Genomic DNA, 23,003 nt, shown 5'->3' on the forward strand with positions numbered 1-23,003 from the left:
AATCCTCAATTTTAGGAATTCATCCTTGCTTTCCCTCCCCAGATTACAGATTCTTTAACAAATTCAGGAATATTCATAGAAGTTAAGGGTAAAGCATAAAGAAGAAATGATCGAGTTCTCAAAATGTAACTCTGTGCCGCACAAGGCGTCTATTCGCCCAGAACATTTTGCAAGAAAGAGCTCATCCTCATTGTGACTGTGAGCAGCAGATAAGTGAGGAATATTATTCACAATGTAACTATTTCTTCTGCTTCTGACTCCCCAGACTGGGACATATTTGAAGTAAAATGAAACAGCAGGTTTGCATACCGTGGGCACCTCCCTCCCCCTAGAAGAAGGAAGAAAAGAAAGCTGGAGGCAAAAGACTAAAAATTAAATCAGCACATCTGAAAACCAAGGCCAAATTGACTTGCTGAAGGCCATATCTAATCAGTCATTAGTAGAGCAAGGACTGCAAATCTGGCTTCCTCAGTCCTAGTTTCATGCTCTAATTCCTACCTCCAACAAATTGCTTTATAATAACCATAAGACCTTACTGATTAGTCATATATGCAGATAAGGAAATCTCTCTTCAAGGTTACTGTAAAGGGAAATATTAGTCAGGACGGCAAAAGGAAGGTCGAGGGGAGAGAACAGTGGAAATGGAAAACTCAAGAGTGGAGCGGGGAATGAGCAATGTTCCCCTAAACACAAGTGTAGGAGTACTGGGAAATTCAAAAGTAGTTCTCAGCCTTGCTACACACTGGTCTTCCTTCCCCAGAGAATAATGTTGCAGAATTGTCTGATAAGGCCATTGTGATAGAAAAGCTTAGTGAAATCAAGACAACGTAACTTCATCGTGAAGTCAGGCAGGATGCACGGTGCTGACCTCATCCTGCTGCCCCATGGTAACTATCACCACTGCTTTGTTCTCACTCAGGTCTGTAAAGCAAATAATCAATGATGGTATTTATCTTGCTGTAAACAAACACTCTGTCAGAGAAGACAAAGCCTTACAAGGGGACTGACCATGGCTACATACGCGCAAGCACTGGCAGAGAAAGAGATGGAGAAGCATAGGATATGATTTAGGCAAAGCAAATAATTGTATCCAGTTATCCAGCTGACTTCAGCACATCCGTAGGCAAAATACCTGAAATGGGCATCTGCAACTCTCCATTGGTTCACAAGACTAGTCGTAACCTATGCATTTGAAGATCTCTTGGGATCTCATGCTGCAAGTTTTCTTCTCATAAGTAAAAGGGAGATGATTTTTTCCATTTTTCTCTAGAGATTACCCACATAGGGCAGCCATGCAGAGACCAGCTAGGTTTATCTTCTCAGGGCACTGTCCAGCTTCCAAGCAGCATGGCTCCAGGATCGGCTTGGCCAGGACCCGATGTCAAACTCATCCTCAGGAGAGGCCTCTTGATTAAGAAACAGGTCTCAAGTCACAAGAAATCCAAAAGTCACAGATGAAAGGTGATCAAGATGCAAAACTACCTCTGGATCAAGAATCTCATCCAGAACATCACAACCGTAATGTAAGGTGTACATGTTGAATGAAGTGATGAAGGGACTTAATCTCATTTTTAAAAGGGTTGTTACATCCTTTGTGAAATAAATATTTGTGGAAATAATAATAATAATAAAAAATCAACCAACTGACCACTAGCATGTTCTTTGTAGAACAAACCAGATCTAAAAAGCTTGTAGAAGACTACATTTTGTGGCCGTCTCTGCATTCAGAAGAAACATCACAACAGCCTTTTGTATCTGGGTAGCTTCTTTTGCTTGGCAGTAAAGGATCAGAAGGTCACAGGAACCCGAGGTGCAGGATCCCCACTGGGACCTGTGCTGGAGGAATGGAGGCTTACAAGACTTAAATAAAAAGGGAGAAGGAAACATGAAAAAGTGACTATTGCTAGACATCTCCCACCAGTGCTATGAGAACCCATATGTTTCAATCCTGGGAAAGCCAGCTACTTCTTTACACTTTGGGTAGGAACAAGAGGACCACTCCTCAGAAGTTTGACTAGTATGACTTCATTGCTATTGCTTTTAAATGACCGAGCAACTGGTGACAGTTTCCTCCTTCCTAGTAAATATATCGAAGCATTAACACTTATTACATCACTGAATTTTTACGTGCTCACGCACACTATTTGCAGAGTAAATATGGAATACGTAAGTTCATATCCTCACTTTCCATGGAGCAGAATGACATGAGACGACACAGCTGAGAATGGAGCTTCATTGTGGGACGAGATCCCTGGGAGAAGGGGAATCACTACACAGCACACACAGAGCTGGGGAGAAACCAAGCTCCTGCAAACGGGCAGACACCGAGGAAGAGTCCAGAGGGAAGCTTTTAGGCAGCATCCCCAGTTAGAGGAAGCCATGAATCAGTAAGGAAAAGCTCTACCTCCTGTCGTTTGATTCCCACTCTCTGGGAAACAAGGCTTTACATTTGTGTAAGATAAACAGGACTGCATCAGAACAACATAGGGCCCTGTTCTCTACCTGTTTTCCTAGCAGCTGTCTGTGGGGCTGCTGGCTGGCAAGCTACTCAGATCAAAGACTGGGAACAAATATTTTCATATCTTCACCCAGCAATGTTATCATTAAAAATAATCAAAAACCACTCCCCACCTTCCTTCCCCACCAGTGAAGGTTTTGCATCATGCCCTTCCTGCACCGAGTGAAAAGGCAGCAGCAATCTCTTCTCTGTATGTTTCCGACAGCTGCTAACACCATAAGTCAACAAAAGAAGCCTGATACTGTAGGAAAAAAAAAAAAAAGAGAGAGAGATAGTGTGAAGCTCCGAGAATATTTTAGGCAATCTGGATGAGAAAATGGGATGGGAGTTTCACAACAGTTCTGATTTTCTCTTCTAATCAGCTCTCACTGCCATCTTGTTATTTGCGTAGGGCAGGTCTACATGGGGTGAATTAAGTAGTCTGCAGTTGTGTCACCAGCCCAGCTACCTTCCTGAACATTCAAATGAGAAATAAGATCAGCCTTATGAACAAGCATACTAGAAAGTGTGTGATACTAAATATTTATTTGGACCCTCATCCTGCTTGGAAACCAGTCACCCCTGTGGTTTAATAGATTAGGAGAGATGTGATGCGGCTACCGGTAATTCCATTTTGGCCGAGGTGTTTTATGGATATAAATTAAATAATCAGGTAGCCTGTGAAGGGGGGGGGAGAATGAAAACCACTGTCACCCTGTTTACCAGTCTATCTCTAATGGAAAGGTGGATTTTAGTTGTCCATCTGTCATTGACAACATATGGACTTTCGAGAAAAGTCAACATTAGGACAGACTCACCCCCCACCTTAACAGTTTCACAGCCAGTGTTCATTTTCTTTGGATGTTTTGGGGGTTGAGTAAGGCACTCAAGATGCTATGATAATTTATCACCCAGCAGCTGGGCAACTTCCATGTCCAATCGTAATCCACAACATATAACAGCAAAATACCCCTCTCCACACACACAGGTTTTGACAAAGGCAGCCAACATCCATTTGCCTACACACGCCCCATCAAAACCAATCATCCTAGCGATCGTTGTCCTGATCTGCATCTTGAACATCTACCCTAAAGATAAGAAATAAACCATGCTCTGATCTCTTTGCTGTGAACTATCACAAGCCCAGCCCTCAGGATGCTGGCTTGTTGCCTGCCCCTCCCCGCCTCCGCTTGCTCAGGCAGGGCCTGGCCACCCCTCACATCAGTGTGCAGCTGTATCAAACTGTATCATAGAATCATAGAATGGTTATTGTTGAAAGGGACCTTAAAGATCATCTAGTCCAACCCCCCTGCCGTGGTCAGGGACACCTCCCACCAGACCAGGTTGCTCAAAGCCCCATCCAGCCTGGTCTTGAACACTTCCAGGCATGGGGCATCCACAGCTTCTCTGGGCAACCTGTTCCAGTGTCTCACCACCCTCACAGGAAATAATTTCTTTCTAGTATCTAATCTAAATCTCCCCTCTTTTAGTTTAAAACTGTTACCCCTCACCCTATTGATACACTCCCTGATAAAGACTCCCTCCCCATCTCTCCTGTAGGCCCCCTTCAAGTACTCATCAGGTGAGAGACACAACACGTAAAACTCAACTTTTTAGAGGATCAGTTCTCCTTTAACTTCTTCTCCCACACGATTAGGCAAGTGCAAGCCTATATTACTTGTATTAAATCTGTAACGTGATCATCTGTGCTCTGCTGAGCCTGCTGAGATACTGGGAAGATATTAATAACTTTGAGTTAGGAAGAAAACTGTCCCAATAAAAAACAATGTAGTTGGTATTTTACATCCTACATCCAGCACAGCACTGACAGCAGGAACCGGAAAGGATTGTGGAAAAATGTGTGTGGTAAGAACAGTCTGCATTAGAAATAAATGGTGGAAGAACATTGATCATATAATGACAGCTGACAAAATGGCAGGTTGAAGCTGGACACATTATTAGGGAAACACATATAGTTTTCTAGGGAAACTGTACAAACCACTTGAATATGATAACATGTAACTGTACAAAAATCGAAAGTGCATTTTAAATTTTCCCCTTGTCTAATAGCAGTATTTTCCTGTAACTTGAAGCTTTGTCTGCTTCTTCTACATAACTAGAAAATCAGAGCTGTTTGACTGGAGTTGATCTGGTTGCTAAACAACTGATAATTGATCTTCTCTGGGCTTCAGCAATGTGTCTCTAAGCAGTGAGCTTGCTACCTTTCTGTTTGAAAGGTCAGGCCTGTATATTTTCCACGTACTTTAAATCGAAAAAAACCCCAAAACCCCAACTTAAGAAAAAAAGATGAAAGGCAGAGGTACTGATCAAAATGTGTGATTTTAAAATAATGTTTAAAAGCCATAGTGGTATACAACATGACTCTGATTGCTTCTACAGGCTGAAAATTCCCACCAGGTGTCAACAAGCTGAAGTCCATTCTGTTAAAAATATTAATTTTAGTATTACATTATTTGGTGGTATGATGATACAGGTCCCCTTGCCATGTGCCTCATCCAGTCTTTACTTATTGGGCTTTAACATCCACTTTTAATTTTAAAAAGCCCTCCTTGTTCAAATGTGTCTTTTGGATTCGTCCTACTTGCAATATTCAGCTACTGCCTCAGTCGCCATCGGCCCAGGTGTTTATTCCATCTGCTCTAGCATGATGCCTATGCCAGAGTATACTAAAGAAGTCCAAATATCTGATATAGTAAAGTAGACTTCTTAAAAATGTTGCAATTAATTTATAATTTGAAGATCTTAAGTCAGTATTGTGCAAACACCATTTTAATAATACCCCTGTGAAGGAAGGCTGCAGACAGTAGTGCCTCAAGAACTGTTACCGGTACTCTCAAATTATTTTTCGAAAGCTTGGGACTAATTTCTACTTTATACAATCTGTCAAGGCTTTTATTTTTGCCAAATGGATTTCGCTAAAAGTATCCTGAGCCATATACACAATTAGAACTGAAATCAGCTTCAGGTTTGGTTTAAAAGTTTTCCCAGTCACTGGCAAAAATGAAGTCATGCTCCACCTGCCAAAACAAATATAAGTCAGTTTTCCTCTTTTCCTTTCAACTACTACCAAGTATAACCAGGTTTAAGAGAGATTTGAAATACACAGGCCATAAAGCCCATGCCCATTGTACAGCACGCCCACCACTACCAAGAGTTAATAGAGGAGGGCAATCAATAGCTCAACAATAGTTTTCATTATTAATCAAGAGCTGTACACATCTTCATCATGATATTTTGCTCTGTATTGTCATTTTTTCCCATTTTTCCTCTTTTTGCAAAGAGATGTCAAACTACCTCACTTCTGAGTGGAAAGAACTGAAACGACTTTCAGTTCCAGTTACACTTAGATGACAACCTCAGGGGCTACCCAGGTCCAGAAATTTCTGTATTTGCACTCTGAGATCCTTATAGTCTTGTCCACAGCAGATTCATGCATTTTGAAGCAATCATCTTGCATGTGTTATTATCCCAGCCATTTGGGACAGCCTACATGCCTTTCTATTCGTTATCAAGTGCCTCAAGTATTGTACAAACCTCATCTCCCACCACCCTCCATCTTTGGGAAAATATGTGTGCAGTGAGACCTCTTTGTGAAGGCAGGCCACGCTGAAGGAGAAAAGAAGTTGTATCTGTGGCTCATATATAAGAAATGTTAACAATAAGATCCATCTGGGGTGGAAAAAAAAAAAGGAGAAAAAATGAAAGTCCACATAATGACTTCGATACTTCTCAGACTTTGAGAAACTCCTGGCAGTGTCAGTCAGAAGGTGTTGCTCCTGTGATGCAATGTGGGAGCACAGGAGAAGACTGCTGGAATGGGGCTCTATTCATCCCCTCTGCTCATTCCTGAAAGAAACTGGCAGCTCTTTCTGAGTGCTCTGTTGTAAGATCACAGAGAACCTACATCCAGCATTTCCTCTTTAATCTCTATAGGAAGCCTTTTCAGGAGGGAAACATTTAAGGCCACACAATTAGCAAAACACCATCCCCTTTTCGCCTGAGCCATATATTTCTGCCATCAGGTACTTGCAGTATGTTTGAAATTGTGAGTTTCATTTACAAGTGTTTAACCCTGCAGCCTTAGTGATCTCCCAAAATAGCTACATAATGGAATTTCCTAGACCTTTTAATAATGAAATATACGTGTGTGTATATATATGCACATATATATACGCACACATAGAAAGCTCAAAGTTCAGGCCTTTTGAGCTCAAATGACTTGTTAACAAGGTCAAGCAGCGTGTCCATATTCCAGATTCTGAGACTATCTGACCACCAAAGGGCTCCAGTCGCTGGCAGAATTGCACCAGATGAAAATCGCTCAGAAATCTGTTGATTCCTTTTGCAAAATGAGCAGTTAAGAGCCTGTAAGAAATCCTTCTTCCCCATAGGGGAAATCCTAAGCCCAGATTCTCAAACTGTGGTTCAACAAGGCATTTGTTCGGGGTTATTTGGAGTTCAAGGTGTTCCAGCCACACCATGACACCCATCCCCTGTGGTGCTGACAGCACGGTTCACAAGCCATGTTGAGAGCTAAAGAGCTGATCGGGCTTTGCAAGAGCAAACATCAGAAGCCACAACATTTCCCTGACCCATATTGAAACAGCACAGCCCAAAAGCAGCAGTATACTGGCACCACTGGGAGTGGAAGGGTAGGGGGGAATAAGTGACAGTGTCCGGGCACAAATGAGTATCCAGGACCAGGAACTAGAGCGGAGCCACCAGCTCTGCTGCACGCAGGGAACCACAAGGTCAGTGCAGAAAGACAAAGTGCAGTTTATGTCACCTGGATCAAATGGGACATATATTCACACTGCCTGACCTGGCCTAAAATGGCTGTACAGAGTTAGGTCTCAAAGCATTTGCCTACCATCGTACTCCCAGCAATCATCTCCCTGTGTGGAGGAAGTAACGCAAGTATAAAGGTCCCTTTAAAATAAAAGATCTAAGCTGTACCAGCATACGAGTGCCAATATAACAACTTCAAACTAGTGTTTTGCCCACATATAATTCTTTTGTCTTAAAAAAAAAATACACTTCAAACCAAAATGGTTATCCCAGTAGGAAGAAAATGCACAGAGCCCAGGACTAAGGCTTGTTAGCAAGGCGTTCCTCTCCATACACACTATAAAGTTTGAGTAGTTGTGCAAAATCCCTTCACATTTTAAGTTGACGCTCACTGTGTGGATGAGACATCCCCAAATACATGTGTGGTCCTTGCAGCTATGCATTTTACTGGCATAGCGCATGCAAAATTAACTGGTTTTGCATACCATCTGATTTTCAAAGTCACGATGTAGGTAGAGCAAAAGCAGGCATCCCTGGAACGCTTATCGGTTTGCGTCCCGCGGGGGACTGTTCTGTGCCAAGTATCTGACACCTACGTTAGCCAACGCTGCGCTGCACCACAACCAGCTCTGTGAAGCTGAGAACCCAAAGTCCTCAGTATAAACACTTCACAGGTTTCACTTTAGACAATCTCTGTTTTGGTCCTGCGGACTGAATGCCCATTAGTGGTCGGAGAAGGTTAGGTAGGCTCCTGGAGTGCCTCTTCTCAGAGGTTTCAGGAAACAGCTTCATTTTCATCTGAAAGGGAATTGGGTTTATGTGCTCTAAGACTGCTTGCTGATATCAACCAAAACAAGGGAAGTGAGGACAATTGGAAGGTTTGCTTCAAAAGCACACTCCTGTGTCTAACTAAAACCCTGCAGAAGACTAGACACCATCCACATAATAAGAATGCAAGAACAATTTTATAAAGGAAACAGTTTCAGCCTTTTTCCCATCCTCTGACTCCTTCACTATCTTATAATAAACACCTACTCAGTTGTATATGTGAGATGGAGGTTCAAACTTTAAACAGAAAGGAAAAATCACCATAAGGCTTAGACTAGCTCCAGAAAATTTTAGCATGGGAGGGAAAAGTAGTTTTGAAAAGGCAGTCTGAGCTGGGAGTTTTATTTCCTTAAATAGTAACCTGTAAATGCCAGCTTGCTTAACAATGTTTCCATTCAGAGATTTTAAAGTGATTTTTAAAAATTCTCATTTCTTTTTTACCTACAGGAAAAGTAGGTATCTCCTAGAAAGACAAAGCCGTACGAGCAGGTAAGTGTCAGAGGAAGGAGTGGAGTCAAACCTTGCAGCCTCCATCGGCAGCTGGGACAGCCCTGCACAAAGAAAATCAACTTCACCCAGTAGGAAACATTCCAGGGTCTGCGCACATAAATGATTGTTGCTTCAAAATCAATAGATGATGCATGCTGAAAATAACATTTGAATCCTCATCTTACATATATTAGTTGTCAGGCACACACTGACCCAGGCAGCAAGTGAGGAAAATGGAGATTTGCAACAACCATCATCCACAGCAACCAGCCAAACTGTGACTTCTCCCAAGAGGAAGGAATCAGTAGGAAAAAAAAAGTACTTCTTTGATGCAATTTTGTTGCACACAAACAAATGCACATGAAATTCAGCTTCCCTGAATGCTGTAAGACTCAAGCTGCAAGAAACAGTCTCCGTGCTCAGTATTCACAGCCACTTTACCCAAGACAGCACTAGCTCGTTCTTAGATCTCTCATGGCCAATTTGTACATGCCTTTTTGAGTATGAATGGCTTCTAGTGGCCTTCTCTTTCTGCTCCTGTGGTATTTTCTTGCTGATAGTCACCCACACGATCAAAACCTGTGTTGCCCCATCCTTCCTCCTCCCCATCCTTGCTACTCTTTCTTTCCACAGTTACTCCCTTCACTCTTCCCGACGGCAAATCACAAGGAGCTCCCAAGAGACACTGTGTCCTCAGTCGCAGTTTGGGTGGCTGGAGCAAGTGTGTCCCCTACCAAATAAATGTGGCACTTGCAGAGAAAATTCAGTGCTGACCTGGAGCACGTGCAGCAAGCTCAGCAAGGGCACTGAGAAATTTTGGTGCCCTCTCAAAAGTTTCTACTGGTCAGATGTGAATGTTCAAAGGCTTAACATCTGACTAAGTTTGCGTGGACTTCTGTGGAGGACAAAAGGTAAATGTATTTGACAATGCAAAGAGGCATGAGCTAATTAGCACAATCCAACCTTTATTACAGCACTAAAAGCCTACAGGGCTCATTATCACTGTATGAACCTCCTTCTCAGAGGACCCCCGCTCTGTCTGCAAAAATGTGCTGCTTTGATGTGCTTCCTGAACAAAGAAAAAGGCCCTGATGTCGAGGGTGAAATGCAGGGAGTGACGCTCCGTGGTGGTTTAAGGAAGGAAATGAGGAGCCACACTGTGACCCATTGAAGCTGCTGGGGAATCCAGGCGAGGAAATTTGAAATTGCCTTGAGAGGGATTTGATGAGAAATGGGGGATTAACACCAATCCCAGTAGGACCTTTAATGGTCACAAATAGCCAAGCCCTTAGTTTAATTTGCCTCCCAGTGGCACCGTACCCAGCAGGACAAGTCACCTGCCTCATCGAGCTCACTTTGCAAGCTGCTTCACGATCTGGCCGAGTCTATCTGAAGAGGAGCTCTGTCCTCATGTTCTCATCCCGTGCCGTACGTGTCTGCTCTGACCCCACAGTCACCCAAACCATGAGGGAAAACACCTTTTTGCACAGCTACTTTTCAGCCAGTTTGGCTGAAAACTAATTGGAGCAGGAGTGACCCAGCTGGCAGCAGCCACTTGGAGCTCAATCCAGCCGCACCGTAAAATCCCAGCACTGGGTGGGAAATTTAGCTTCACTGGCCTTGCCTCAGTGAGACATTCTTCCCGAGCAGCCGGGTGAAGCAGGCAGACCTCACTTCATTACAGAGCTGACAGGAGAAAGCAGTAATTACATGAACGCGAGATCTATTACCTGGCCGTTGCTGTAAGACGGATCTAGGGTGTCATGTGGAGCGAGGCAGTCCATTAATTTTCCATTCCGCCGGCAGCCCAGGTGCACCAGATCCCGGCAGTGAGCATGGCAGGTGTACTTGCAATCTGAAACACCCACGGAGACATGCAAAAAAAAAAAAAAAAAATTTTTTTTTAAATAGAAGCATTTAGAAATAAAGTCGCTGCAGGCAAAAACCTAGAAGCACATCCTCGTTTGCTATGTGGCCTCAAAGAAACTACCACCTCTCGACTGAATCTCCACATCCGTGCATAAAGATAATAATAGTTACATACTACAGGAGATGTAAATTCACTGGAGCGAAGGTGACAGCGCAGCACACCTCGGTGTCACACTGACACAGCTGCAGGGATGCAGTCCGCTAGCTGGATCAGGGCTGCCCTGGTGAGATGTTTTTGCAAAAAAAATCCATGCCACATACTAGGTATTAGCTGCTGTAATGTAAGCTCAAAAGGGGCCGTTCTCAGAAAAAAACCAACATTTACGATTTTCAGATAAAAACTTCTATGCGAGTACAATCACTATTATATGGTTTTACACGTTTTAAGCTTAGGTTCTATTAAGAACATACACATGAATATCAGAAACAGAATGAGAAGCTTATCTGATGCTGTAATTAACTTGATAAATCATAAAGTTGCCTTCAGGAGCAATTCAGAAATTCCACTTGCTAGCTAGCAAAATCAGCTAAGGTGGCTATTAGACACATAAATTTATGATAACAGAGGCAGATGGCCCCATCTCCAGTAAGAAATCAGATGATTCATATGGCCTCTAACCTCAGACAGAGAATCACTTTAACAGTATTTGCAAAAAAATCCCTGTATAGAATCATAGAACGGTTTGGGTTGGAAAGGACCTTAAAGATCATGGAGTTCCAACCCCCCTGCCACGGGCAGGGACACCTTGCACTGTACCAAGTTGCTCAAAGCCCCATCCAGCCTGGCCTTGAACACCTCCAGGGGCGTATCTGCTCTGAAGCCTTCTTGCTTTTGCTGTTTTTCTGTGTAAGTTTGGCACAGTTCATGATAACATCTTTGTCTAGCACGGAATGCCACTTTCTATTTTTAGGTTTTAAATTGTTTATGATTTTGCCAAAGAGCAACCACTTGTACTTCAAGTTTCCATGCTGAGGAACACCATACTGTTTGTTTTAGAACATTTAGGCTAATTTAGGCTAAACAATTCAGCCATTTCCAAGAATGACTTTTGGAGGAAATGTTTTCATTTTCCCTAACTAAATTGCTCTTAAATTTTTTATTTTTTTATTTTTTTTTTTTTTTTTGGGCTAATTTAGGCTAAACAATTCAGCCATTTCCAAGAATGACTTTTGGAGGAAATGTTTTCATTTTCCCTAACTAAATTGCTCTTAAATTTTTTATTTTTTTATTTTTTTTTTTTTTTTTGTTACAAAGCTTTACACTTCCCTAGTTTATAGCAAAAGCTGAATTCTGCATGGGCTTTTTTGTGTTCCCTTATCAACCTCTCAAAAAGATCAGTTTCCTTTATGTTTGATTAGATTCTCATTACAGTTCGTCAAGTATAAATTTTTCAGGGTTCCCATGTCCAATCAACACTTGCATTCAAGCATGGTTAAATATATTTTATTTGGCACGAAGTCTGCCTTTGACAGTCTACCTGTCAAAGCTTTTCCAATACCAGTGGCCCAGCAGAGTCCATCCTGGATCAGATAACCAGGATGTTTCTGATCTTAAACCAGACTGACTACATCACAATAATACTTCTCAAGTCACACTCCTCTTGGGACATGGGCAAATAGCCTCCAGCTAATTATGGGGCAAGAAGGACCCTGTTGCAGTATAAATCTAAACACTGAAAAAAGACTCTAACTCTCTAAAACCATCATTGTATTTAATGCAGAATTTGGAAAACATGAAGCAAAATAGGCAGAAGACCACAGAGGGAAAAAAGGATGGTTCAGGCACCTGCGTGGTGCCCAGGAAAAATGATAGCTGTCCCTGTACTCTTGTGTGATGTTGGCAAGTCATGCCAGACTTTCCGCAGTTGCTGCTGAATTTCTCCTGGGTGCCACATTTGAGTTACTTTATCTGATTTGCAGGAAACATGGAGCATTCACATCCGCAACCGAAGCCAGGGAGAACTGTGCTTTTAACCCAAATGAGGTTTTCCAGGGCTCTGTTTTATGCTCGTGCAGCTGGGATTATTTTTCAAACAACTCACGCACCTCACAGAGGACTTCTGGAAGCAAAAGGACTCTCACATTCGTGGAGCTCTTGAGAGAGGAGAATAATTTTGTCTTTGGGGAGGGACCCCATAAGATGCAGTTGAAAAGCCTCACCCCGACTCAACAGGATTAAATAAAATTTGGAGACATTGTTCATTGGGTGAGGGAGTGGGGAAGCTCCAAGCGAAAACCAGCATGGGAGCACTTAATTAAAAATTACTTGAATTTCTAATTTTTCTTCATTTCTGAGTTCTTTGCTCTGCAAGTTGAGTTATCATCTTCTTAAGAAAAAATGCTTATGAGATTGCACTGTTTGTCTACCTTTCTATCCTTCCCCTGTAATTCTGAGAGAGCTGACCAATTTCAACCACAGTCTAATAGTTAATTATGTTCATGTGACTTTTATGAAAATTATCTCCTGGGAAAAAGAGGGACACCCAAACTAATACCCACACTCTGGGCAAGGCAGGCAAAACTCAGCCGTTACACCATTGTCTGGCAATGTCTGGACAACCAGTTATTAAAAACATCCCCTCTGTGGTGAGGAGGTTACAGGGAATAGGGCACAAATCTGTAGGAAACCAGGCTTCGCTAATTCCCCAACTTTCTATGATTACACAAATATATACACTAAGCATGCACCAATTCTAAAGACGCATTTTCACAAATAATATTAAGAAAAAAATCTGTTAGCTAAACAGTGTTCTGAAACAGGATTGCTAATTAAGTTAGGAAATATTATCTCTCAATGATATTTTGTTTGTCATTTATATTCATTTTAATTTGTGAGTCCATAATGTCATTTATAAGACAAGCCCATAATTTCTGCCTGGCTATTATAGGCATAATTGCAAAAAATGTAAAAGCTTCATCTCTGAAACTCTTTCAATCATAAATTAGATTTTAATATACTGATTGTAAGCTCAATGAGCAAGACAAGAAAAAAGCGTTATTTTTTTCTAGAACAGTAATACTTAAAACTTTTTTCCTATGCATTTTAGCTTTAAACACATTATTTTATTTCATTCACAGCATACAATGTTTCAAAGAGGTCCGGGTAGCATCAAATTGAAAAATAGTATCTTTTTCCAGTAATCATTTACTGGACCACTCCCAAAATTCCCCTGAGTTCAAAAAGTAGCTGTTATTCTGGAAAGGCTATTGTGGCCATCAGATTCTGGATTGCCCTGTTATTTCTGCTTGGAAAGCAATCAGAACTAGGTGTTCTTTCTTGATATGGTCTGAAATGAATGCTGTCCTTTGAATTCAAAGATCTGGGGGATTCAACTGGGCACAGCTGATAGAAGCATTTACTGACATTTAGAAAAGGTAACAGGTTTATTTCACTAATGCTCAGGCTGTCCTGTACACTGGGGTCATTTATGCAAGAGATGGATCAATGCACACTGAATATGCATAATTGCCCTGCGTCATTAGGAAATGCAAAGTATATGTTTATTAAACATTCAAATTTATCCCCTAGAAGTTGCATTATCAGCTACTGAGACATAATGTAACGCCTTATTATTCATTATTCTATTGCAACAGTGGCTTGGCTAGAGTCATAGAAAAAACAAAAAACCTAGCAAGTTTTACAATTACATGAAATCAAGACTACTCCTCCCCTGCCTTCAGACTTCAGCACACTTATCTTATGTGAACAGACCCTACCTGATGTTTGGGTTTTCTTCACCCGAAACTTGATTTTGCCTGATAGCTTGTAAATAGCAGTTCCCATCACTGATTTGCTCCAGGGCGGCGCAGCAGAAAGCGAGCCAGTGGCCAGGCAGGCACCCCCGCAGATGCTCCAGCATCAGACCCCAGTAATGGAGCGTTACGGAACCAGGCAGCGGGAGGCAGAGGCTCAGCAGCAAAGTCTCTCAACCCTGCTGTGGTTCTTCCCTGCCTAGGAAATGTGCGTGTTCGTTTCTGTGATGGCCCAGGCAAATTTAACTTCCAAGCGGATATGCAAAACGTACGTCGTGCCTGAGCACCTGAAGCACACACAAAGTTCAAAGCCGAATTTGTATTTATGTTCCCACCATTTATCCACCACAGTAAGGCTGAAGAAGTCTTTATTAGAAAGCGTGAGGAGGGTATACGACTTGGTCCTGCTACTGTGTGTGTTAGGAAGTTAGCAAGTCAAATCATTACTTGAGAGCTTGTGGCTTGGTTCCCAGCCATCAGGAGAGAGATTACTGCTGTGCTTGCTCTACAGAAAGTATGCTGCAAAGCTTCTCAGAAAAATATTCAAACTACGTAAGGTGCTTAATGCTTTAATTCTTAATCCATTTTCAGCCAGCAGGTCACCAAAGGAAGGAGAGTGAAGTCCAGCACTATTTCTCCTGCAAGGCCGAACTGCATTGTATTTCTACAATACATTGGTAACAACATCTCACATTTTAGTTTGGCCTTAATATATATTGCATTGTTCTCCTTTTTGCTGATGCTCTAATCTCTACATTCTAGTTTGATGCTAAAGTTGCTACCAAGATCTTTTTAAGCAGTTTCACTAGAAGCTGTAATGGAACGAGAAGCATACTAGGATAAACAGCCTTCAAAAACTGTTAAGCACAGCTCCTTGGGGGTGCTGTAACACCCCCAACTGCTGTAACATCAGTTTTACTTCTATGCAATTCCTTTCATTTCTGATTATTTGCCAGCTTATCTGTTATTATTTTTCTATATTATTTCTTATTATTTCTTAGTCTCACTTAACATCAGTCTGAGATGAAAATAAAGTTCACTGTAGCAGCCATATTTCCCAATTAGTGAGTCATGGGTGATTTTTAAGGGATCACATCACATTACAGATGAGACAGACTTTCCGAGCTCCTTACAGCCATCCTTTTCCCTGGGGGATCTCTGTGCAGGTTTTGTGCTCCTTCTGCATTGTGGAGCCAGGCAAGGCTTAGATCAGATTGAAGTCCAGCAAAACCCACATCTTCCAAACCCCTGTGAAGCTCTGCCTACCCACAAGTACCAATTTGCCACTTAAGGCTTCTAATCTGCTGTTTCTCTGTAGACTCTGCTTTCAGCAGGTACACCAGCCACAGCCACGGCCACTGGCCATGAGGCCCTATACGGGACACATGCTTCCCGTAGACAGGATCCCCTACCATGTTTCCAGGTACAGAAAGAGTATGAAACCAGCTTAACTTGCTTCCTAGGGAAATGCTCCAAGAAGCCTGCTCCAAGAATCTCTAAAAAGACAGTGAAACCATCCTGTTACTGGAGTGGCAGTGGGCAGGCTGAATTAGACCAGACAATGTAACCAGATGTGCCTTCTCCTTCAAGCAGATGAATATTGTTCTTTGGAAAGCAGGTGCTCTCTCTCATTCAGTTCCTGCTTCCTACAGCTCTTGCAACCCACTTGAAAAAATTAGCAGGCGAGCATGGGTTAGAAACAGCAAAGGATGAAGACTTTCAAAGTGCTGGTGCTAAAGCCAGGCTTCCAGATTTATAATTTAAACACCCCCACAGAACTGGAGTTGTCATCAGAGGCGGTGACACTCACTGCTTGCAGAGCACTCAAAATTTTGGGTGCTCAATATCTTGTACAAATGAAGTCATTATTATGCATTTGCCACAGTTGGGAAGTTGCAGCCACGGCACCAAATTTTCCATCAGCTGTTCCCCTCCTGCACTGCAGAGCATGGGAAGCTACAAAACCAACCTCACTTTCCTGCCTTATGCGAAGACATGAACTGCCACAGTAGGTGAAGTATCTCTATTCATCCTTTCCTTGCAGAATAACCACAAAGAACAGAATAGCTGCTACAATGCTTTTCAGAAACTAAGTGGTGTTCACTCTTAGAGAAGTACTACACTGCACTTCAAAGATTATTAACATTTGTAGCATCTTAGTATCAAAAGGATGATAGACTTGTAAAACAGAAGAAAGAGCACAGAAATCCATGATGCTTTTAACAGGAATGCCAAAGAAGCAAATTAAAGTAGAAGGAGGTCAGCTGATAGAATAGCCTTCATTGTATAGATTAATTTTTTCCTCAGTTTTGCTAAAATCCTTACCTTCTGTTTTCACACAGCTGGCAAATATAATTTGGATTACAATCTTCAATTAGTAAAAAACAAGCAAAAGCCTTTCAAACACTCATCTATCACTACATCAAATATATCCACACATTTTACTAGTTTACTAGCAGTTGTTGCTTGTTTCTGGCTGAGAATTTTTTCAACCCCTCACCCTAGCACTGTGCAACTCCAAACATTTACATACACACCAGATAGAACTGAGTCTCTGCCAGGCTTGTAATCCCATCTGTAACTGCCACAGCCCCACTCAGGGTCAGGAACCTCTGGCCTGGGAACAGGATAAACTCCTGTAACAGGCTCTATTAGGAGCTACTCATGGTGATTGAGATAAAATTAACCGGAGTGCCTACGGCACAGACCTGCTAAATCATGTATTTGTATATATTTGGACCTCAGCAGAAGGCAGGTGCTTTAACTTCAGTAGAATAGTCCAGGACCCAACCCAAAAGCAAAGTGTCTTACCAAGCTAGAGTTAGGGTACTGCACAAAAAAAATATTGCTATATTACTCACCAGTTTACAATTCAGAATCTTTAGATAACAATTTACCTATCATCAAGACAGGAAGTAACCTGAGTTTTCCACATCCAGAGGACATTACATTTGCAAAGCAGGAGGGAGTGATCAGCCTTGTGGTGAGAAGATAAGAAAACTCTTTCTTAAGTGAATCACTGACCAAGAACTCCAGGAAGGCCTGAAGGAGAAGATGTAGTATAAAAATCAGCAACCTCCATGAGCCTGGGACTGTCTAATGTCCCTGCTGCCCAGGAACAGAGACCACATTGCTGATCACGTGCACCAGATAGTAAATAATTGCTTAATAAACAAATTCAGCTTCCCAATTGCAAAACAGGATGGAATGACAGGCGTTTTAGATTAAAGAGCCTAAACCTAGTTCCTGCCGCTAGAACCTTTATAAACCTCTACAACCCTGCAGTCTATTTTGGAGCTTTTAAATACTTATTTTTTTGTATGACCTTATCTTAACCTGGTTTGTGCTACAGGGTTTGCTAGATCACTGGTAAACACCAAGGCACACACATTTTATGAGCTTGGTCATCCTTAGCCAGGGGTGAGTAAGACAGGCTCAGCAGGACAGACACACCAGGGAATCTGTCCAGCCTCCCTGAAGACCAGAAGGAGACATTGCCATCTAGCTGTACGCTGAAGAACCGGGATGCAGGCGTTTGCATGGATGAAGCATCTTTGAGTGACCACTGCTAGCCAGGTAAGCCTACTGGCTGCCACCACAGAGAAGGTCCCTGACCGCTGAGGGAGGATTGTCCACTCTGCATGCCAGCGACTGTGAAAAACATGGTGAGGAAGGGTTAATACCTATCTTCAGCTACTAAAATCGACCATGGCTCTCAGATGCTTAAATGTCTGAGCACCTGGCCCTATCTGACGTAGGAACATAAATCCCATTGATTTACTCTGGAGCTATTAAAGAATTAAAGTAAATTTAATCTGTTTGTAAAGCTTATTGGTATTTTTATCAACATGACGACAGCCTCGGGTCTTCTCCCTCCTTCCAGTGCTTGTCAACAGGCTCCAGGTAAGACTTGTCACAGGAGACTCCGGCACAAGCCCGGAGACCTTACACAACCAGCCTATAAACAGGCAGATGCTCCTGAAAACTCCTACACCTCTTCTGGGCAGATAACACTCTGCGTGCAGCCCTGTTTACCGTCACCGCTCCCGCAGAAACAGAACACCCAGTGTTTGCCAGACCACCCTGAACTAATCACAAAATCTGTTTGCAAACAAGGCTGAAAATGTTTACTTCATTCAATGGAGGTAGGAGTTAGAGCATAAATTTGCAATAGTGGAAGCACTTTAAAAATAAAAGCACAAGACAAAAAATACACAAGCTTAGATTATATTTACTTCTCACAATCTCCTTTATCGGTTTCAGCATCACAGCTAGCTGGAGAGCTGGGCCAGGTCCCCTCCTGAGGCTACCCCAAGGCTACCAGGTTTTGGGGAGCTTTTAGATCCACCTGTGTCTGGGAGGGAGACAGAGGGGCACAGGGCTGAGCTCTCCTTCCCCAGCCTGAAATGCCTCTTCCCTGCCTGGGCTCCCCTGGAGTTACCCGGGAACAGGAATGCCGTGTAGTAATGCCAGCATGTGAAGGAGAGGAGATACCTCATTTCTCCTTCGTCCTTAGGTCCTCTTGATACATGCACATCCGCAGCATTCTTTAAGTTAGTTCAACTTCCAGGCTACTGCTATTCCTACTGTCTTCCAAAGCTCCACACATGAAAATATTGAGACCTGGTAAGATTCAACCTGTTCATAAATGCAAAGTAGGAAATCATATCCATGCTTTGCAGCAAACGTGAAGAGAATGACCAAGCTCTCAGCTCTTGCCAGCACCTTTCCAGACCTGTGACCTCAGAGACGTAACTGCTTGCTCCAGCCAGCAGACAGAGCCTACAGCTCCTACTTCTCCATGTCAGATAGGGGTGGGGAGGCTGAATTCCTCCGTGCAGAAACCGCAAACAAGGGATTAGAGACAAACATTGGGAGATACCTTGATGTATCGCCTTGTCTGTCCTTCCATGACAGAGTTCAGAGAGTGCTTTTGTACTGTGGACACAGCAAACCACGCGCCCATTGCATCCAGGCTCACAGGAGAAAATGCAAGTGAAAATCTGATGGACCTGACGTGTGACAGGCTTTACCGACCACTTGTGGCAGTGACAAAGGTACCATAAAGCAGCTGTATGTCTTCTTCAGTTCAAGAGCAGAAGGATTACATTTCTGGAATAGAAAACAAACCTTATTGTCCATTTCTGATGTTAACAAACTGCAGTGAAGTTCTGCCACAAAAAAAGTGCCCTGTAAATAAAAGCTGAGATTCAACCTGCAACTTACAATAACTTATTTACATTTGATTTTGCATAGAGCCAGTAATTCTTCCTTTTATGCTTATTTGCTAAGACTGCAGTAGTTGTCAGGGATCTCTATGACTCGCTGAGCAGTATGGGGTCAGGCCATGGGGCTAAGCCCCTGGCTGGTGGCCAGCTCGCAGCCCTGCACTAGCCACACGTGTCCCCCAGTGCTGGGATGGAAGCAGGCAAAGGGATGGACACCAGTGGTGTCCCAGCCAGTGCCGGCTGCTTCTCCCCACCTCTTCCCACCTTCTCCATGAGGCCAAGCAGCCGGAGAGGAGCCGTGGCATTGCACTGAGCCACACTTGCAGCAGCGACGTGGCAGCAGAGTCCCTACGATGGTAAAATAGGAGCTACAGCCCTTTTCCTCTGACATACCTGCCCACTGGCATTTGGACCCTCACTGCCAACCTAGTCCACCAGACCCATCACATTCTACCAATCACTTAAAAGCAGCCCAGGTTGTCTTTAAATTAAATTAAGTTTTCATATGGATACCACAAAATGCAGCTGGCCAGAGCACGTGCTGAATTCCTGAGCTCCAAGGGAACACAGCCTGGATGAAGATGGGGATGTGGGTGCACCAGCTCCTCACGCCTGGTTTTCCTTTTGTGGCAGCTTCAGAAAATTCACTTGAAATCCACCTTTGACAGAACTAAAGGCATCAGATTTACATTGAGTAAACAACTGGCTCGGGAACACATGGTTGCATACACTTCTGCACTGCAAATGTGATGGAAAGTAACAGAAGAATTTCTGTTTAAAAAGTCAAAAATTGATCCAGAGTATTTACGCAGTTCCACTATGTCTCATGCTGGTATTTTGGGACTTCCACTTGCTCTGACTGTTAGCATCTTTCCAATGTTAAAAACCTAAACGAATGGAGAGAAAAACCCTTCCACATAAAAAAAACACCCAGCTAGCTCTCTCTTCTGTATGCAAACCCAATAAATACACTGCTTTTTGAAAGCGTTTACTCTAGTGCCCTCTATTGCTGAACCCTCAAAACAGCCAGCACAATGTTAACTCACACATCAGCATTTTCTTTTGGTTTTCCTTGAGAATAAACCTGACCAAAAAGTAAGAACTGGAAATAAAAGTATGGTTTAGGTCTAGCTGCGTTGTCGAGGATCTGTGAGTTCTTGACCAGACCTAATTTAATAAACTCCCTCTTCTTGTTGGAATTCATAGTGGAGAAGAGAGAGCGCTTTCAGTTCACGGAGGGGATGGATTATAGAAAAGTGGTCCTGAGAGCTCAGAAGAGACATGGTTTTACATGCTTTACCTGGCCACAGCAGTGGGAGTTCATTCTGAATTGCTGCTGAAGGATCAATAATCGCTCTATTAGGAGAGAGAAAGTAGCAATTATAGCCTAGCACGGATGAAAGGCAGACCTGTTAAAGGCAGATCACATGCAATTTCCATACTTGAACTTTCCACTAAACAAAACCTGTGGTCTGTGATGTTTCAATGTGAGACGGGAAAAAAAGTTGAATCGAACCCATCAAATTAAATGAAACTTAATACAAAAATATCTGTGCTTGTTGCGAAAAGCAGCAGAGTATTCTGTATTGATCACCTCTCACACTGAGTACAGCTCAATTCTGAGGATGCTTTTGCATGCTGCATCCAAGCTCAGTCTATGCTTACATATCAGGCTCTAATGTTACATTACCTCTTTAAAACACGTAATTCCACGCTACTAATTTATTAATGTTCCTCTTCATAAATGACCAATCCAGAGCTTTTATTTCAGATGTTATAGGTCATCATTCCCACTCTGACGGTGGAGTTTGAAGCAGATATATTGGGGAGGTGCTCAGTTTAATGCACAGTTGGTCATCTTCTTTTCTCCATCTTGTCTTCCTATATGAGCTCCCAGGGCAGCAAAGAGATGCAGTAGAGATAAACAGCATCTTCCAACAGCTATTGTCTGATATTGGCACAGGAAAGAAAGAATGTGGCAGCAGAAAAACAGAAAGTAAAACTAAATCTTCTGAAGTACTTCAGAAGAACACGCCCACAATAGGCATAATACTAGCAATTCCTGGTGGTACTGACATCTCTCATGTATGGTGGACATTCACTTTAGTAATCCTATTCCAAGCAGCAATTGGACCGGTGGGATGAAGTTCAGCCTCTGAACAATTTTTTTTTTTTTACATTTATTACAGACTTATGAAAATCTTACTAACTTTCTGGGTACAAATCAGGATTTTCTTTGGAAGGGAGGCAGAGTGGGCAAAGAGGTTCATCTCATCTCATTTAAAACTGCTAGAGCCAAGGAAAAAGGAATTTAGTGGGATGCCACATTCGTCTCATCTAATTATCTGAGAAATGGAATAAAACCACCCATGATGCAATTTGCAAAAGCCACATGACTGGTAAGAGCTGTGAACGATAACCGATACAGAGAAAAACATACCATGGATTATCCGAACACCAACAGAATGCATCTCCCTTGGAAAAATACAGACTCCTAAATAACAGAACACCTAAACAGTTATTTAATGGGTGGAGAATTACACAGAAATCAAGAATAGTGAAAGAAGCTTTTGTAATCCCTAGCCTTTATCGCTATTGCACTTGAAAAACACAAGAACAGGTGGATTGGGTTAGACCAAAGATCTAGCTAGGCCAGTAGCCTGTCTTGGGAGGAGCCTGCCAGCCGATGCTTAGGGAACACACATGAGAAAAAAAAAAAGTTAATTTGGAGTGATATTTCCCCCTTATGCCTTCCTACTCTCTGGCAATCTGCAACCTAAAACAAACAAATGAGCCAGAGGCTGTATCTGCATCTTTTTATTTAATATCCCTTGATGACTCTTTCCTCCATCAATATATCTTTATCCTTTCTTGAAAACATTTATACTCCTAGTCTCCTGAACATCCTGTGTCAGTCAGTTCCACAACTCAATTACATGCATGCTTATGTACGTGAAAGAATAGCTTAAGCCCCTTGTTTGGCCATTTCGTGGCGTGGCCTGGACTGTTACGTTATGAAAAATGGAAAATAATTATGCTGTTTTCAGTTCTCCACACTGCTGGTATTAGTACAGAAGCATATTCTCTTGCAGCTGCCTCTTACCAAGCAGAGGTCAGAAGGAGTTTACTAATCTCTTTGATAATCCAAATTCTTCTCTTGTATCTTCAGATACTACTATACCCTTTTTAAGAGGGCGGGGTGTTTCATATGGAAACAGGAAACTGTTTCATATGACATGTGGGCACAGCACAGTTTTCTGGGTTTTCACTTTATTTCTTTCCTATTAATTCCATATATTCACTTTCCTTTTAGCTTGAGCATTGAGAATAGTCTCTCTGGAGAACCCTCCACATGATTAATTCTGTTTTCCAAGTGATAAAAGCTAAACTAGAAGCCACTGCTCTATATGTGCAGTCAGTGTTTTCCCCTATGGTTTAGTTCATATTTATCAAGGCTGAATTATGTTTTA

The 23,003-nt window shown here is 42.4% G+C and overlaps 1 protein-coding gene across 2 annotated transcripts in view; it reads right to left on the minus strand.

Annotated features, from left to right (window-relative positions):
* The window catches only part of RASSF3 (Ras association (RalGDS/AF-6) domain family member 3), a 116,065-nt gene that overhangs the window by 87,410 nt on the left and 5,652 nt on the right, over positions 1-23,003 (minus strand). The window contains exons 1-2 of one of the 2 annotated variants that reach the window (XM_014964271.1): positions 14,270-14,342; positions 10,354-10,478 (exon numbers count right to left, since the gene is read on the minus strand). In XM_014964271.1, the coding sequence (XP_014819757.1) occupies positions 10,354-10,478; positions 14,270-14,336 (192 nt within the window). In that variant the 5' untranslated portion in view covers positions 14,337-14,342. Of the gene's footprint in view, positions 1-10,353; positions 10,479-14,269; positions 14,343-23,003 lie in introns of those variants that run through there. The other variant, XM_014964270.1, reaches the window with a different exon arrangement.

This window comes from Calidris pugnax, unplaced genomic scaffold (assembly GCF_001431845.1).
Source record: "Calidris pugnax isolate Ruff unplaced genomic scaffold, ASM143184v1 scaffold44, whole genome shotgun sequence".
Classification (NCBI taxonomy): domain Eukaryota; kingdom Metazoa; phylum Chordata; class Aves; order Charadriiformes; family Scolopacidae; genus Calidris; species Calidris pugnax.